Genomic DNA, 18153 nt, shown 5'->3' on the forward strand with positions numbered 1-18153 from the left:
GCAGCAAATCCTCCCATCATCCACAATAATTCATGTTGGTTTGGATCACCTAGCAATTTTGGTGCATGTTTACTGTATTCCTTCAGAGAAACCTAAACTATAATCTCTTCTCCAGCTATACACAAAACATGTTTCAATCCTGAAGGGGAACATAAACATTTGAACATGTGTCCAGTCCTTTGGAACACACTGAAACTACCGATTTCCTTTGATACTTGTCTTGAACTGCATAAAGCCAAAAGAGCCCCCACTGCAAAATTTTTATTATAGATTATTTCACAAAGATTAAGCTGTAATAATCTATTATTAACACTACCTGAGAAACCGTCTAGAAATACTAGTTAGGTAGGAAGACAGAGTCTTTTACAACGGTGTCTGACACTAAGCCTAAAACTAAGAGCTGTTAAATAGTGCAACATCTGTAAGAACATTTTTCATGGCCATCCTCTTCAACTAATATGAATTAGGCCTTCTTGCACTCATTTTATCTGCTATCTATAATCGCCAATTAGATTCCTGGAAGTTTACTCAGCAAATATTTAACGGTCATCATCACATAGATCAAACAGTTACATTAACCTTGTACATCAGGTCAGCAACATGTTTGGAAAGCTTGTCATCAGCTCTGATCATTAATACCTCAAACCCTTAGCAACTTTTCCATACATCAGAAGTCCAGGGTCAGGGAGTTAATAACGTGTACCAGCGTTCTCAAGCATACAATTGAAAGAGAAGAAAAGCATAGTAATAGAGAGTGGTGGAAGGAGCCAATGTTCTAATAAATGAAATTAAGGGTGATGTAGACTATGGGAGAATCACAGAGGCTATTTAAGTGCATCAGAGCTTGCATTGCTGAGACCTATACAAAGGTTTTATGCGTGTGAACCTCAGTAACAGAACAAAATAGGTGAGTTAGAGGTATGGGGACTGGGTGGAGAAGTAATCCTTGAAGTAGATTGAACTGGCTGCAATCATGTGTTTGGAGACATACTCTGATCCTCTCATTTTACCAGAAGCTATTAATTAGAATATCAATTTCTGAATTCATAGGAATAGCTGGTCATAATTTTTCTGCTTTTGGGGCTCATATCCCATAATAGCATCACTGTATGCCCTTCCTTATTTTTCATATGGCACTGTGTTTGATCATCCAGTTTTTAAAGTCTTCCACCCTAACTCTCCCCATTTAATATATTACACGATCATGGGAAAGTAGCAGGAATTTTTCCATGAAGTGTGAGGTTTATTAATTTAATAAAAAAAAAGCAATGTTAAGTGCTTTCCACTGTCTTTCTCCCGTATCATTCCACTTGCTTTTGATCATTATTTTCTTTTCACACATTGCCATACACCAGTAGGTCCCCCAAAAATGGCTTAGCTCAAAATGAATCATGAAACTTGAGTCCTTTGTGAGCAAGAAAAAAATACAGATCACATCCCTTATAAATAGAAGAGCGAGCAGTTTTGAGACCAACCAGGCAGAAGTAACTGATGCACATGTAGACATAAGAAGCACATTCATTCTTAGTTTTTGAAAGACTGAAACAATAAAAGCTCCTCTGCAATTGTTATTACATCCTCTAAGTCTGCACAACTTTGGTGTCTTGAAGTTGCCTTGGATCAAAACTGCTCCATGTACTTTCACATGCTGTAGAAGGCAACAGTGATCAGGTAATGGAAAGAGGATCCTACATCACTAGGTTCCACGTAACACAAGCAAACTCTCACACTGTCAGAAGTGTATACTGTACAATCATTTCCCCCCATATTCCAGTACAACAAACACAAAAAGGAACCAGAACAAAAATACCTCAACAGCACTGCTAAAAAAAAAACTGTAGCAGGGCTAGTTGCTTCCCAGGTAAATATCAACAATAATACATACAGAAGGGGAAAATCATGAACTAAGCAAGACTCGCCAAGTAAATTTTACACTTTTGATAAGACTAAATAGACTAATGCCTTGGGTTTTATTTTTCCTTCTTCATTTTTATGTTTAAGGTCTCTTGACAAGTCTAGAAAGGGCAGTGATTAATAGCCATGGCCTTTTCTGATAGATTAGTTCTCACCAGAAACAAAGTCCTTGAATAAGGTGATTCAACAATCTGCAGGAGCCATTGCAAATTATTCATATTTACAAGATCAATTTTTTTTTATTGCTCTTCTTAACTTTCTCAATAAGGCATCTTATTATAATTGATATCATATTTAGACAGCAATTCCTTCCAGTTGAATAAAAGCCTTTAATTATCCTTCAGTACAAGGTTTATTTTCATCTCGTATAATATATTAAAGCTCAAAGAATCAGAAGTCCAGAATGGGATAATGAGAGCAACAGTGAAGTGAAAATAAACATCTAATTAAAAAAAAACAGTCTAGTCAAGACTTTCAGGAGTTGCCATTACCACTTGTCAGGGCTGTCGTGAACAATGCTGGATTGATTGTTTCAGTATTAATGCTGGGTTACCCCCCAAAACCAGCTAAACCATTCATGCCTACTCTCACTGCTGATGAGGCAGTCAGGTGGATTTAATAGCACACCATCTGTCTGTCCGAACAAGTTGTGGTGGTAACGCTACTAAAGCTCAAAAGGAGCTATTTGCACAGAGATCAGGGATGCAAAGAGTAAATAAAAGCTTATGAAGCTAAACTGTAAACAAAGCTGATTTTCAATTAAAGTGTATTCCTAATGAAGCATGTGGTATTTCAACTGTAAGGACACTTTCCCCCTATCTATACCCCTTCTTCATTTTCCAGTGTCACAGATTCAAGACTGCTTTGAAGATCATATTCATATTCTGAAAATAAAATTCACTTACTATTAAACCTGGAGATCAGCGAAGGAAAAATGACATAAGCACGCATCAAGAAAGATCAAGTTCTCTAGGCATAACTAGAGACATCTTTAATTCCTTGCTCTAACCTGAGGGTTTGGATTTTTCAGTTTGTTTGTCTTGAGAAATACTTCTAAGTGGCAGGGGTGGAAAAGGAAAGAAAATAAACGAAACCATGGTAGATCAAATGGTCCTTTGAGTAGCCAGAGAATTATTAATCTTTGGTAGTTTTGGTAAAGAACATTAAGAATGAAGTAAACAGCCCCAGCACGTGATTTGTAAAGAGATGAACATGCAGGTGTCAATTTGCTTTTTCCCAGCAAGTCAGGAACATTCCTGTTTTCAATGTCTCTATTCTTGACTAAACACAACATAAACCTGTGTCTTTAGATCACTTGGAAAAAACATACTTGTGTTCTTCATACCATCCAGTGCAAGTTTCTTGAAGAAACCTAAGGCAAAAGATGAGAAAGAAGAGGATGATGAGGGCTTTTCTAAATTTGAAGACACTTGTATTTTGGTCAAAGAGAAGAAAATGATGTGCAATGCAATTTCTTGTAACCAGTGGGTTACAAGCAAGGCTGCAAGGCTGAACGAACATCATGCTTATGACTGCACCCTACATACTGATTTTGGTGTCATCCCAAAGGATTATCCACAATCACATAGATTAGTGGGGGCTTAAAAGGAATTAACGGATTTTATATGTTTTTGTGCTCATCCTTCATTCAATTTGGTTAATGTGAAACGTTATCCCATTGCTGACCTCCAACTAACTGTCTACAGCTATGGGTCCCTTTCAGTTTGCATTTTAGTTATTTGCAAAGGTGTATAAACTTCAGGTGTTTTTCACTAGGAATAAGAGGTCCAAATCTGCTTCATTTGTAGAGTCTTCTCAAACAGGCAGACTCAGTTATTTTATCTTATTGTACATTAAGTTACTATAATGTAATTTACACAAAATAAACTTCATGCCAAAATTACGTGGTCTTTCAAATTATGTTATATTTCAAATTATGCTAGTCTCAATCTAACAGCATCTTGAAGACTATAAACTTCCTCACCAGCACTTTTCCCACATTTATAACATGACTTTGTCTTGAGTTACGAGACAGAGTATCTTTTTTTTTCCCTTGACAAGCCTTTCACTGAGAATGTAAGAGGAAAATTAAAAAAAATCACTCATCTGTAAATACTGCCTCTCAAATCAGCTTGTAGGATTTCAGATTAAACTTCTTAATTAAAAAAATATACAGATATAGATCCTTCTAGAGTGACGCAGGTTGGGATGGCTTGTAAAGCAATAGCAAGAAAAAAAACAATTAGTTTCCCTTCTCCATTCACATACTGTCTGGGCATCTGCCCCTGAGAAATGAGAGCTCACAGTCAGAGGGCTACATGAACAGCCACCACCTAAGCCAGCTTTTTGCAACAGCTTACAGATGTTCCCTCCTACCTTACTTTCCCAAAATAGACATTCATCCCCTGCTCAAGTCACCCTGCTTTCTTTTTCTCTCTCAGCCCTCTGAAGGCTCTTGCCAAGATCTCTCCTTTCCACCTTTTCCTCCCACTCCCACATCTTTTTGAACGGACACTTACTGTCAGTCACCCATCTCTCTGATGACTCTTCTACCTTGTTCTCACTGTTGTCTTCTCTCTGACAGCCTTTAAATTAGATTTCTATAAACTCTAGCTGTTTCCATGAGAGGCACTGCTGCCCAGTGCACCTGGGTGGGGAGGCTTCTCCCTCTCACTCCCTTGGCAAGCATACAAGAAAGTCATCAGCTGGGTTTGAGGAGGCCAGTTTACTCAGCTGCATCAGGCCACTGTTCCCCATGCTGCCATGGAAACGATGGACAAAACCAGGACTCAGGCATATTTTATTCAGCAGACTGTGTTTTGCACCTTTTCTGTCCACGAGGCTGGTTGCTAATGCAGCCTTGCTAGCTTCAGAGCTGTTTGCGGGGAACATCTGTTATGCTCTTTCAACCTCTCTCCTACAGACAGGCACCGAACCGCAGAGCGGCTTTCATATTCACAACCATGCACACCCAGAGCATACTGAGCAACTACCACTCATTACTGCTGACACTGAGTAAGTGGTTGGATCAGATGTTAACAGGTGAACAAGAGATTACTTTTTTTCCCCCAGCATACCAGAAAAAGCATGCTGCTTCAGACCCAAGAACTGTATCTACCCTGATCAGAAGCAGAAACCAGCATGCTGAAGTCTAATGGGAAAGCTGGTAAAATACTCATGACAGGTTGCTGCCAAGTCACATGAGGAATTTCTGTAAAGTTTCCACCAGGAACTATGACTATACATTTGCTTTCTTCTTTTCCCCATAGTAGCTCTAAGTTGAGATTTTATTACCACGTTGAATCAATATTCCCCTGACAGACACTGACAGGGTAAAAATTGAATGTTTACAACCATTTTCTGAAAACACCAGCAACTTTGACATCTTTTCTCACTTTTTATTTTCCTAGTATCTGATGGAATTGTCTTATGTTTCATAATAATGCAAAATTTTGATTAATACTGTAAGTAAAAGCTTTAAGTTTTGAATGCTGCACATGAAATATTGGAAAAACTTCACCTTCCATTTCTTCCTAATAAATTTGTGTACATAGTGGACTGAGGAGGAGGAAAATCTAGAAATGCTTTACTAATTTAACAGTGCTTTTTGTTCAAGATCCAACAATACAGGCTGGTGTTACCCAACTCAAGAAGCTCTTCCACAAAATAGTTTAAAGGAGAGGGGGGAAAAGAGTACTAAAAAAGTCTTACCCTCTTTCTTTACTTTCTTTTAAATTCATTAACTACATAACCTGAAAAATACAGGTTTGTACCCCTTTCCTTAACCTCTCTGTCCTATATTGTCACCTCTTCTACTGCAGCTCGCCAAAAATAAAATTCTAAGCTTTTCAAGAGAGACTTTGACAAACACCAGTTACACCTGTTGTGCACTGAAATAATAAAACACATTAGCAAAGTTACTGTCAGCAAATTTTTAGTGGAATACTTAACATGTGAGGATTGCGACACACATCTGTCTTGGGTAACCACCTTTATTATCTGCAACAGTTGACTATTTGCCTCCTAATAAATGTTCCAGTAATAGGAGGACATTGACAGCAAGTACTTTGTGTAGCAGCTAGGGAAAATCAGAGGTTTTGTTAGCCTGGATTTACTTAAGTGGGAAACAAACACAGCTGCATAACCATCTGTAGAAGCAGGGCTTCTCTTTGAATCAAACAGGTTGCTTTCTGCACTTGAATTAATATCTGACTGTAGTAAGAAAGACACAGTAGGAGAGTTTAGCTGCAACTTTTAATAGGACAAGGTTATTTAAAAATACTCTTTTGATTTTAAGTTAAACGTGATAAAATCAGAAGGTTTGAAGGTGAAGAGTTAAACCTGCACTCTATTCCAACATCAAACAGGAAGACAAATACCAAAACAAAGAAAACTTCCTTGGTTTAGCACTGTCCCTTCAGCAATTTCTTTTTCATCAACAGGTCTCTTACTGCCATCTTCAGCTATCTTACAGAGCTTTTGTGTCATTTGATGAATAATGCAACCTACCGTTACGCCAAAAGCTGAAAAATTGAAGTGACAGCTTTTTTCAAAATCCAAGGCAATAGAAAATTGTTGGACTTCCAGGGAAAATAAAGGAACTTCTAAAATTTGTTGCGTTTTTTGTTGGTTTGGTTTTTGTGGGACTTTTTTGGTTGGTTTTCATTCCCTCCTCCTGGTACTGCTGCTACATGTTTTCTTTATCTCCGGAGGAAAGGTGGTTTTCATAATTAGATATTGTCCCCCAGGTGCACCTGAGTTGCTAGTTCTCTCCCAAATAAATGAGAATATTTACAGTTCCATCCAGTAAGGCAATTTAGACAAATCAATACTAGAGGTTCAATTCTCAGTCTATAATTCCACCTACTCACAATATTGCTTATTAATTCATACATAGGTACACAAGGCCATGGCAATCCACATCTCTTCAAATTGATATGCATTTTTATTTTTGAATGCTTTCATGAATAGCCAATTTTTCCCTGCACAACCATGCACCTTGATTGCCTTCTGTCAAACAAAAGCAACTGCTATTCTCTGAAGCAGTAAGTGTCAAAAAAATATTTTTAGACATTTCTAGTCAGTTTTTCTTCTGATTACAATAGTTTTTAGTCTTGTGCTAAGGTTACTCTGTATCCCACAACTCAGAAGTGAGACGCAGTGGCTGCCTTCGCATGTTAACTAGCTGTTCTTTGGGGAGGAGGCAACAGAAAAAAAAAAAAAAAAAAAAACAAAAACAAAAAGGGCTCCCATGGCTGCAAGTTTTCCTTGATTTTCACAGATGAACAATGCATTCTGTTAAAGCCTCCAAATATAATCCCCTTGAGATGAAATTTAAGCAAGCATTCCTTTTCCTTTTTCTTAAAAAGCTTCAGGAAAAGTCACAGTGTCTGTAGCAGTCACCTTGGCCATTTCAGTCTATGTAAATGCCAGACTTACAAGTTTTTATTTTCCAGACTTACAGGTTGCTTATATTTAAGCAAGCAGCTGAGAAGGCTTTTTTTTAAAAAAAAAAAAAAAAAAAAAAAAAAAGAAGCTTTCTTTTTCCTTGAGAGAGGAGGAAAACAGTATGAATACCAAGGCAGCAGGAGAGGAAGGGGAAAATAAAAGTGAATGAGATCCTATCAACATCCCGTCATAAAGAAACGGAATGATTTACTTGCTGCATCAGTCTTCCCACAGAAATATGGATATCTGCTGCAAGGTATTGGTACTAAGAACTACAACAAATAAGTAAGCTCATACAAGAGCTTTGTTTTGAAACTCTAGGTTCACCTCCCATTTCAGTGGCTTGAATGACTCACAATAATATATTTATAATGCAGAGAACATCCAACAATTTCAAAACAGTTTGGGATGAGAATAACTTTCACACAGAAGATGCTTTCTTTTATATATAAAGTCTATCACTTGGCTTGTAGAGGCTCATTTCAAACAACATCAAGATTGCTGAGAGCAGAAAAGCGATCACTTGGAAAAGAAATATACGTTAAGATGTCTGTAGCTTTTTTAGTGTGTTAGGCTCCTGCTACAGTTTACTTCTCTAAAAGCAGAGCTGAGGAATACCTGAATCCCAAGAGCTGTTAAGCAAAGCAAGAAACTTAAATATAAAATTTTATGGTAAAAGTAAGAGAAAGTTAACCACAGTTCAAGCTAAAGACACATACTGTATTTCTTTGATAACATTTCCACATTTCTATTGGATGTTAGTATTGTATGTAAAAAAGCACTGGCAATCCATTTTAAGACTCACTTCCTTGTGAGATGGCCATTAAAAACATATTAAGATTTGCTTTTCCCTCAACACTGCCTACTTTCCTTTAAGTTTTAAAGATTGCATAAACATCCCTGATTTCAATACAATAATGACAAAATAAAGTCAAATAAGACACACTTGTAACCTTCTGTCCCCTAATCCTACAGTGCACCCCAGCCCACAGACTTTTTGGAGATCTTGTTGAGCATGACCCGATATCTACACTAAAGAGCTTCACTGTTTGCTCTGGGAATGATACCACTCTCATCAACCCGTGCGCAGAGCTGAAGGGAAATGGGCTCCTTTGGAAAAGAATTCCATTTCTTTTCTTTTAAGGACATGTCATGGTGGGCTGACTTCACTCTAGTCAAAGGCTTAAACAATGTAATTAGAAATCAACAGTTATTAAGGGAGGGAAAACGGATTAAACAAAGTATATAGTCTGTGACGCAAATCTCGTTTAATGATCACCAGGAATTCAGATGAGAAAGGATGCAGCCTGGATTAGAGCTAGTAAAATAATAGTCTTACATTTCTTTTATACCCTCCACCCCAGCCTTGCCCTTTGGGGACTGTCTGCCTGACACAGGTCTTCCTAAGGAACCTACCGTTTGCACTTGGGCCGAAGAACAATCACATGACATCTGTTACAGAGCATCACTTGAGATCTGATGTGGTCCTCGCAGCCATGTCTTATCACTCCCCACCTCTGAGGGTATCTTTTGGAAACCAGTCCAGTCTTAGAAATATAGCACACAGTACTTTCTTAGAAAATACTAAATCTTAGTTTATATGCTAGGTTACAAATGCACCATCAGTAACCATTTCTAGTGTTTCTGACAGAATATTACTCTGCTTGATACCAGAAACCAGTTAGAGATGAAATACAGACAAGCCCATCGGGGACCTGAAAATGAAGATACATCTCAGAGTCACTTTTTCTTGCTAAATTACATAGTGCTGAGCAGATACCTATTTCTTACTAGCAGTTGTATCTCTACAACTACACAACTAAAGTGTGAATTTATTACTCTCAAGAAAACATGGTGTATATGCTTATATTTCCTCCAAGACTCATTCAGTTTGGTAGCCTGCATTAAGCTTAAAACAGGTGAGAAAAATGCCAAGCAAAGGAAGAGAGTGTCATACCTGCATGATATCTGGAAGTGTAAAGGAAGGTATCTTCATTGCATGACTCATGCTTTCCTTTATATAGTAGCACCAGAAGTCATTGAGAAAAGATTTGTGCCAAGCTTGCAGTTCTTACTTCCTGAGAGTTTAAAAACTGAATACTTGCATGTTTCTCCCTTTTAAAAATAATTTCTGAAGGTCAGCAGTGACTGCTGGAAGAAGATTCTGCATCACCCTGGAAAACTACAAAAAAGATGGAACATGTGAGTGCTAATACCTACTGGACTCAGTATGGCAAGAAAAAAAACACAGCTGCATATGCAGAAACATATATGGAATATACCTGCTGCACAGACACTTGATACCCATATTCAAAGGGATACAATTAAAGAACTGGAAGACCACACTAATTAAAGTGAAAAGGCAGAGATCACACTGGCAAAGAGAGGGAGAAAATTTGACTTGGCCTGAATGACATTCAGAATACCGGAGCAGCTACTAATAGGAAGGATGACTTGTGCCTGCAGCAGAAGGTGCACAGCATGTGTGCTTTGCTGTTAGCTACAGTGCTGAATCCTGGATACAGATAAAACAAATGGGAAATCACTCAAAAATAAGGCAGAGAACGGAGGGATGATGCCAGAGGACAGAAGATGACTTGAGTATTTAGCAAAGAAAGGGGTTAAAGTAATATAGGTAAAGAAAAAGGAGGTCCATTTTTCAAAACTGCATCCTTTGGGTGTAATGCAAGAAGGTGCAATAGGCTGGATAGAAAAGTCTCCATGCTCAGCCACCAGTTTTCCTTACAAAGAAACACATGAAGACATCGGGAGGGTGAGATGCCTTAGATTCACCAGAAGAGTGAAGTTTCTCCTTAAAGTGAAGCCCAGAAAAACAATTTTTCCAAAATAGCCTGCATCTTAAGACAAGCAAAAAGATTGTTAAGGAGTCAAGTTTCACTTATCTTTGTAGAAAGGTTTTAGTACTGAATGATTGCAAGAGAAAGGTGTCTGGACTTTGACAGAACCATTCTGTCAAAGCAGGAATCCTGCAACACCTGCACACCAGAAGAGTAACTATCTGGCAACAGCAACACATAGCAAGACTGAACCTTACAACATTCAGAGGACCTTACTTGGAATGCATTTTGGAGGATGCTGCTTACATTGTGTTCCCAAATTTCACCTAGGGAAGACATGAACAAGTAAGTAGGGAGTTGAGAAGGGGGAAAAACTTTAAAACAACAAGAACTATTCTTTCACAGTTTTTCCTATTAGTCTCACTTCAGAAAACGACAACCACCACAAGCTAAAAGTTAGGGATGTTGTGTTGCAGGATGCAGAAAATTTCAACCAAAATAACAGAAAAAAGTTAGCAATAGTATCCAAATATTCTTGCTTGTAGCCCACTGTCCTAGTCCTTGTATCTCATTTGACTTTTCACAAGTCTTATAAAAAAAATAGTTGAATTGCTTTATTGCAAGACCAGCAATTACTCTGTTGTTTCTGAAGCTGATAACTCATTCTCACCTGTAAAATACGTCATGAGCTTTGCAGTTTAGCAAAGGAAAAATAATCTGAATGACAACAGTGCACGAAGCACTTACAGGTACATTCCCTAAGATTTCCATGCAGGGAAAAATAACTGCTTGGAAACACTGAGTATCAAGTCATTTGGGAGAAAACTCTGATTTTCAGAACAATAAATTGATATTTATCATGACAAAGTCTAGTTAAAACAAAGGATCTAGCGTACTGCCTGTGCAGAAAACTGACTAAGGCCAACATAATGAACACAGAGTGCTGCCAGAACTCATGAAGAAATATGCACTCCCTTGAATGCATCAGTACAACTAGGCAAAAAAAACTCTCATGAAAAATCACTCAATGTATCAGAAAGCTGAGAACCCTAAAAAACCCATCATCACCATTGAACTACAAAAAAAAAAAAATCTATATTTACTTAAAAGTTAAAGCTTTAGTGAAGAGATTATATATTTCAAGCATCTTTCACATAAAGATCACTTTCTGCCTCAGACTCCTCTGCCAAGGCTGTAGATTTCCCAACCATTTGAAGATGACTTTCTACTGAGAGTTTCCAAGCTGTAATACATTTTGCTTTTTTTGAGAGGCAATACAAATGTAGTATACACATTAAGCTCAGACAACAGGCTACAGAAAAAAAAATTAAGTGCCAGATAAGTGGGAGGAATGTACATCAATTATTTCACACTGGCTTTGTCCCCACAAAGGCTGCTGAGCTACTAACTCTTTGCAGACAAGCTCCACTCCCCTGTCATGTTTCTGTGGCGAGCACAGAAGTCCCACAGAATATGGGGACAACTGCAGCCTGACTCCGTTTCCTGAATACCAAGCCTGAGCGTTTCCTGATGCACAGTTCTGCTCCTTCACCAGGCTCTTTTCAATTGCCTCCCCATCACGAGTCCCCACTAGCTCTCGGTGGGGTGTTACCAGAGCAGACAGCGTCGGAATGCTCGAAGAGAGACTTCAGGGGTGTATCAAAAGCTAGGGCATGTACAGCGCACAGCCAGGCTACAGGAACAGCAATCCTTAACAGCATATTGATTGCTATTACCTCTGGCCTTTGTATCTATGGGAGCTACAGAGGGGGAGAGCCCTTCATGCCATAGGGCTACTCTAAAAGGCCTATGACAGCTGCAGAATTAGGCCCAACACACTGCAGGCAAAGGACGTCAGCCATGCTGAACTGTGTGCAGCATCCTCTGCAACAAGTCAGGTCTCCAGCATTACGTACCACACTGCCTAGATCATGCTGCAAAAGCTACAATAACTGGACCTGAAGATCATCACAGTTAAGAGTCATTAACAGAAGCAAAACAAAAAAGTGTCTCTTTACAGAAAGCCACATATCCTCTCACAAGAAAAAGAAAACCAACAACCATAGAAAGCTATGGAGAAAATAGACTTCCTATGAAAGCAATGTCAGCTGTTTTCCAGAAATACATCCAGCAACTACAGAATAGTTACACTTGACCAAGTGCACTATGCCACGGATGCTAAGAAACCCTATTCTTCCATTGTTCTAACATATCAAAACTGAATGAACTGGGGATAAAAACAGTTCTTATGCAATAGTTTCCTGAGCCCTGTACTTCCTATCAGAAGACAACTAACTACATGCCCACCACGGACTTAGGGGATAATTTTCACTGGTTGTGCAGCTGAGCAGACAGAGTGCATTAGTTCTCTTCAGACTGCTAATTCCTCAGCTCTTGCATGCTTCTCTTATTTGAGATTCAAAGCATATTCACAGCGGTAAGCCTCAAACAGCATCAATTTTGCTTCAAAAAGCAAGCACACATCCATATTCCTGGACCTTTGCTAGTAAAAGTTAACTGGTCAGTGCCCTTGGGGGCACATGGCAGGCAGTAGAGTACAGCCAGGAGTCAGCTGCTCAGGGAGATCCTTTCTAAATCTCAGAAGAGAGCTGTTATTTAAAGGGTTTACGACACTAGCATTTCCACCAACACACAGAGTACAGGGATGTATTTGAAGCCCTGAGGTATTTCCCAAATGCCTGTGGCAAGATCCTGGAGAACAACACACCAGCACTTGCCTCCAGCCAAAAGAAAGGGATACTTTGGGTGAGGACTTTCATGAACTAACAGTGAATTAGTCATACAATCTCTTTAAGAGATGCTGCACAGATGTCAAGCAATGTGTTAATAAAAGAGAAACACGTCAGAAAAGGAGAAGAGGGAGAGAAATCTGTGATATACTATACTTTTCCCTCTGAATTTTAATTTTTGTTTGACTGCACATTTCAAGAAATCATTGTGCAATACAGAGATCTGTACAATACTAGAAAGCTTCATGCAAGAGTGAAGTCTTGCATTTTCTGCACACTCAGCACCAGGCCCTCAGGCAGTAGTTGTTACAGCAACTAGTCTTCAAAAATCTTACTACTGTCCTGCACTCCAGGGGAGATGTCACCCCACACAAGAAGGATTTGGAGACAACATTTCATATTATTCTTAACACACAGCTACATAAGACAGAGGTTAGTGTATATAAACGTGTGACACCACACACAATTGTTTTCCCTTGATTTTCTTTTGTTTAATCTTACAATGGTGTTTTCAGCTCTTCTTCCTCTTTACCTACCAATTCTTTAAACAAGATAATAAATTAGAAGACATACTTAATAGACATAGTAGGCTAACAGCAGCAAGTAAATTCACATCAATTTTACAAAGGTTAGTGTCAAAATCCCCATCCCTTTCTTCAGCCCCCTCTCTGCACTTCTTCCCATCTTGGCATCCTAGCCCAATTCTCCATTAGACCTTATTCCAGAGCCATCCCAGCCCTACCAGAGCAAGATCCTGTCAGTGAAAAGTCACCTACCACTGTAGACGCATAAGCTTCAGGAGACAGATCGAGCAGTCCTTCATCCTCAGCCAGGGAGGCAAAAGCACTGTCCACTGAGAGCGTGCCTGGGTCCATGCACAGCCAGGTCCTGCTCTCCCCAGCATCACCCCCAGCACTCCTAGGAAGGCGATGGTGTGTCATGGCCAAGAGAGGTACCTTATGGAGTGGGGCAAGGCAGGAGACTGGCTGTAGGCACAGCTCAAGCTGTGCTGCAAGCAAGGAACACAGAGTGGTTGCAGCAGGCTGAAAGCAGAGATCTCCTGCTATCAGTTAACAGTCCCCAGGGTGTTTTCTCAGCCAAAACAATACAGCTTTTCTCAAATCACTACCAAGGTCTGTCTCACGCTTGATCAACAGCTTACTGAAGTGTTAAGACAGTATTAGGCTCCACATAAGCAATTTTACAGGAGGTCAACAGGTACATCTAAGGAGGTGGGAGTTTGCTGTCGCTTCCACAGGTCCTCCTGCATCACTGTCAGGTTTTTGAGGTTTTGGCTTTTTTTGGTTGTTCTTTAGCTTGTTTCCTCCATTTTGATTTTTTTTTTGGGGGGCGGGGGGGTGTGTGTGGGTTTTTTTGTTGTTGTTTGGTTTGGGTTTGGTTTTTTTTCTGTGTTTGAACAGGGGGAAGAACAACACCTGCCAGTAAAGAGCCACAGATCAGACCCATCCAGCATTTGAGCTCAGGACAATGCAGCTATTTTACTTCCTTAATTCATATCAGAAATGCAGGGAGTTTTCACATTACATATAAATCTGTTCACGTAACTACTGCTACTGCATCCAAACCTCTCATTAGGGACATCATGACAGGTTAAAAGCAACTCATTTTTCCTCCACTTTAAGTACGGGAATAAAGAGGGTTTTGTCCATGTGCATCCCTGTTGTTACTAGACCTTGACATGATTGGCATCTTATTTGCTATGCGTGATATGGCAACACAACTCCACCCAGGCTGCATTGATGCACATTCACCACATACAACAAATTCTCAGACTGGGCTTAATCTTGATTTGCATCACACCTGCCATCCAGTTACACAACCCATGGATAGCAGTAGCTGTCCCACTGACATAGTACAGGTGTGTCTAAGAAGACATTTTTTCAGTTGTGCTCACAGAATTGGGCATGGCATTGCTTATGACACCCAAGTTTGCCAGGGGTGGGGATTGAAGACACAGTCCCCCAACAGCTGAATTGTTTTTTCCACCTCAGTATTGTGGTTCACCTCCTGTTGAATTTGCTGGCACATCCTCATCACAGAATTAAGCTTCAGTTGCTCCTATTTCTGCCAAATCAAGTCTATTTTAACTGAAGTTTTTCATGCCAGAACACTGCCTCAGGCACAATTCTTTTGCAGACTTTCAAGCTTGACTGGTTTAGCTACTTTTGAGAATAAGGTGAGAAGAAAAATATGTATGTTGCTTAGCTCAAACCCAAATCCTTCCCCACTTCCCCCAAAGAGAACACTCCTGACACCAATACACAGGGCAGAAATAGGTACAAGTCTTGGTGCAGGGAAGAAAAACATAATATAATCCCGTAAATGTAGAGATTGGCTGCCAGTGTAATTCTGAAAGTTATCTTCAAGCAATTTAAGTTCAAAAGTGCTTTCCAAAGAGAGAAGAAAGGGGAGCATCTGTCATTATCATTAGCCAATCCAGCCCAAACCACAACAAACCTTAATACTCCTTTTATATGGGAATATAATTTTTGGTTGCAATTCACAAAAGTATTTGTAGTGTTTTACACATGATTGAATGTCAGTATTAATATACATAGCCCAACTATAACCATTGCTTAAATCATAATTTTATTGCTTTCCTATTAAAAGCCTTTGCCTTGACTTGGAAGTTCCCTCTTTTTGTGAGCAGCCTACTTCATTCCATGTTGACACTTACCAAGAGCTGAACACTGTATTTAAGCATGCTTTTGAACGTGCGTTTCCTGTAGCTTGTTAACATCTCATTAAATTTAGGAGACTTGCATGCTTTAGAAAGCTTCCCCTGCAACCTTTCAAAATAGACTAACATCAAAACACAGTTTCCTCCACCGCTCACAGTGTGGTAACAACATGGGAGCCAAAAGCTCAGAGCGCCTCAATTCCTGCCAGCATCACACAGGCAGGTCCAAGGCTCGCCTTCTGATACTGCAGTAGGTGAGTCTTTTTAGGTAGCCAGGTATGACTAAGAGCAAGAGGCTAGACTGCTCCTGCTTGCTCCTTTTCATCCCAGCCAGAAATAATGTCCAGTTGTTTCTGCTTTCCTCGGAGAACGCCTGCTTCAAGAGTTAGTTTGTCAGTGGTTTCTCTGTATGCAATGACTTGCTAAAAGGGGTGTGCCTACCCATTACCTGTTCTGGACTTGAGGGATCTAGATTGTTATAAGAAGTTACATACTTTCTAGAGTACAATTTTTCAGCAAGGTTCCTTGTGAAGATATCTATGGACTTGCAGATAATACTGCATGTTCAAAAGATTACAGTTATTCCTTAATACCAAGTTACAGCTGGAAGACAATGGAGCATTGGGGTCAACTTTAGACATAAGCAAAGCAGGTTGTTGCCTAGAAAAAACAGACTAAAGTACGTAGCAAACAGTCTCCTCCCCTGACCAATCTTGCCCATACCACAGCCCCAGAGAGAGGCAGACGGATGTCGCTGCAAAATGCAGGGTAGGGATCACAGGGCAGCAGCTGGCCCCAGGAATTGCAGAAGTGACAGAGCACTCTCCAGCCAGCAGCTGCAGCAGTAACACAAGGTTGGCTTCCCAGAGCTTTGCCCCCAACCTGGTGTCCTAGCTCCACCCTATTCTCCTTCCCCTTGCCATGAGGGCTTGACTAGCCCCAGGTCTTCATACTGTCACCTGTCATCCTTGTACCTGCTCAGCAGCTTTGCTCTCGGCAGCTTAACAGTCTGAGGCAGCACAGGCTGAGAAGAACAGAAAGACTCCTTTCCCATACCTGGCTTCAACAGCATCCATGCAACTGCCAAGCTGAAGTAATTTTGCTTTTCTGTCTTAGTCTTTACAATAGTAAAATGAAGATTCACTAGTAAAATGAAGATTCACTAGTAAAATGAGGATTCACTAGTAAAATGAAGATTCACTAGTAAAATGAAGATTCACTAGTAAAATGAAGATTCACTAGTAAAATGAAGATTCACTAGTACTTACTTATGACACAAAGCAACGTCAACGGCGATAACGATGGGCCAACATCATAGACAAAATCAGAGACCTCATGAACCAAACACCTATGTCTTTACAGACTGAGCCTGCAGTTGACAGTTGAGCCAACCTGTACCTTCTTAGCACCAGATACAGGGAAAACACACCCCTCTCCCCTACTAGTGGGTTATTTAGAGAACAAATTATAATTACAAGAGAAAGCCCACATACTCACTCAAAACAGGTCCACAAATTAATTTTCATCCCTTCCACATTCTCCAATGTATTTTGAGAGAACCATCACCATCTTTCTCTAACAATGTCCCAGTCATGACAAAAGCAACCAGATCAAGCGCAATTTAATACCTTAACACACAGACCCTGCAACAGTCACATAGTAATATACAAGTCAGCTAAACACCACTAAAATTCCCCATGTTCCTGAGGGCTGACCTTGTACTGACCATCATCACCACCAAGGACAGGAACTGTCCTGAACATGACACTGAATATTACATGGGGGGTGTGCGTATGGGGTGAAATGACTTGAAAACCCTTCTATTCTGAAGGGTTCCAGCCCCCCCACCCAAACTAGACAGGCAGCATCACCAGGATATAGCAGTTCCTCAACTCAACAAGCTGTCCCTTAGAAGGCAATAGACAATAAGCATGCATATGACAAAGAAAGCTAATCTTACAGACATGTATACAAAATATATTGCTTTACATAAAATATGAAAAAAACATAAACACTATAAAGATCATAAAATACCTTGCCCATATGTATGACTCGAATATACAGACAGACATTTAACAGGTCTGCACTGTCAGATTCCGTTGGTGCTATGTATCTTTTCATTCTGTTCTCCTTTGTATCAGTGACTCAGTCATACGTTCCCTAAGGACAGAAACGTCTATTGGTGCTGATAGGGAAAAGGCACAGGCATTTGTCACAAGCTATAACAGAGCAATATCCTGCCAATACTGCAGTCATTACCAAATCATTTTTTCAAAACACTGAAAAAAAATTAAAGGTCCTCCCTTTTAATGCTACAAAGAACATATGCATTTCCATAAATCATACAATCAGTGTTTACAACACCAGATCCCTATAAAAGAGTGCATCAGCTGAAGTCTTGTTTTGCTTAAGTGCTCTTCACCTATTAGCAGAGATTACATCTTGCTCTTAAACAGTGAAACTCTAAATTACCCTTTTTTAATAAAACCTATTTTTCCCTGCCAGAATGCCATTCAAGTCAAAATGTTTTTCACTAGCTTTT

General features: G+C 39.7%; 1 protein-coding gene across 2 annotated transcripts in view; it reads right to left on the reverse strand.

Moving 5' to 3' along the window:
* Positions 1-18153, reverse strand: part of RPS6KA2 (ribosomal protein S6 kinase A2) — a 298477-nt gene that overhangs the window by 246463 nt on the left and 33861 nt on the right. Inside the window, exon 1 of one of the 2 annotated variants that reach the window (XM_074168575.1) lies at positions 13687-13851. The exons of the other annotated variant lie outside the window; for it this stretch is intronic. Coding sequence (XP_074024676.1) covers positions 13687-13851 — 165 coding nt within the window. Of the gene's footprint in view, positions 1-13686; positions 13852-18153 lie in introns of those variants that run through there. 2 annotated transcript variants of the gene reach the window in all.

The sequence above is a fragment of the Numenius arquata genome, chromosome 2 (assembly GCF_964106895.1).
Source record: "Numenius arquata chromosome 2, bNumArq3.hap1.1, whole genome shotgun sequence".
In the NCBI taxonomy this organism is placed as follows: domain Eukaryota; kingdom Metazoa; phylum Chordata; class Aves; order Charadriiformes; family Scolopacidae; genus Numenius; species Numenius arquata.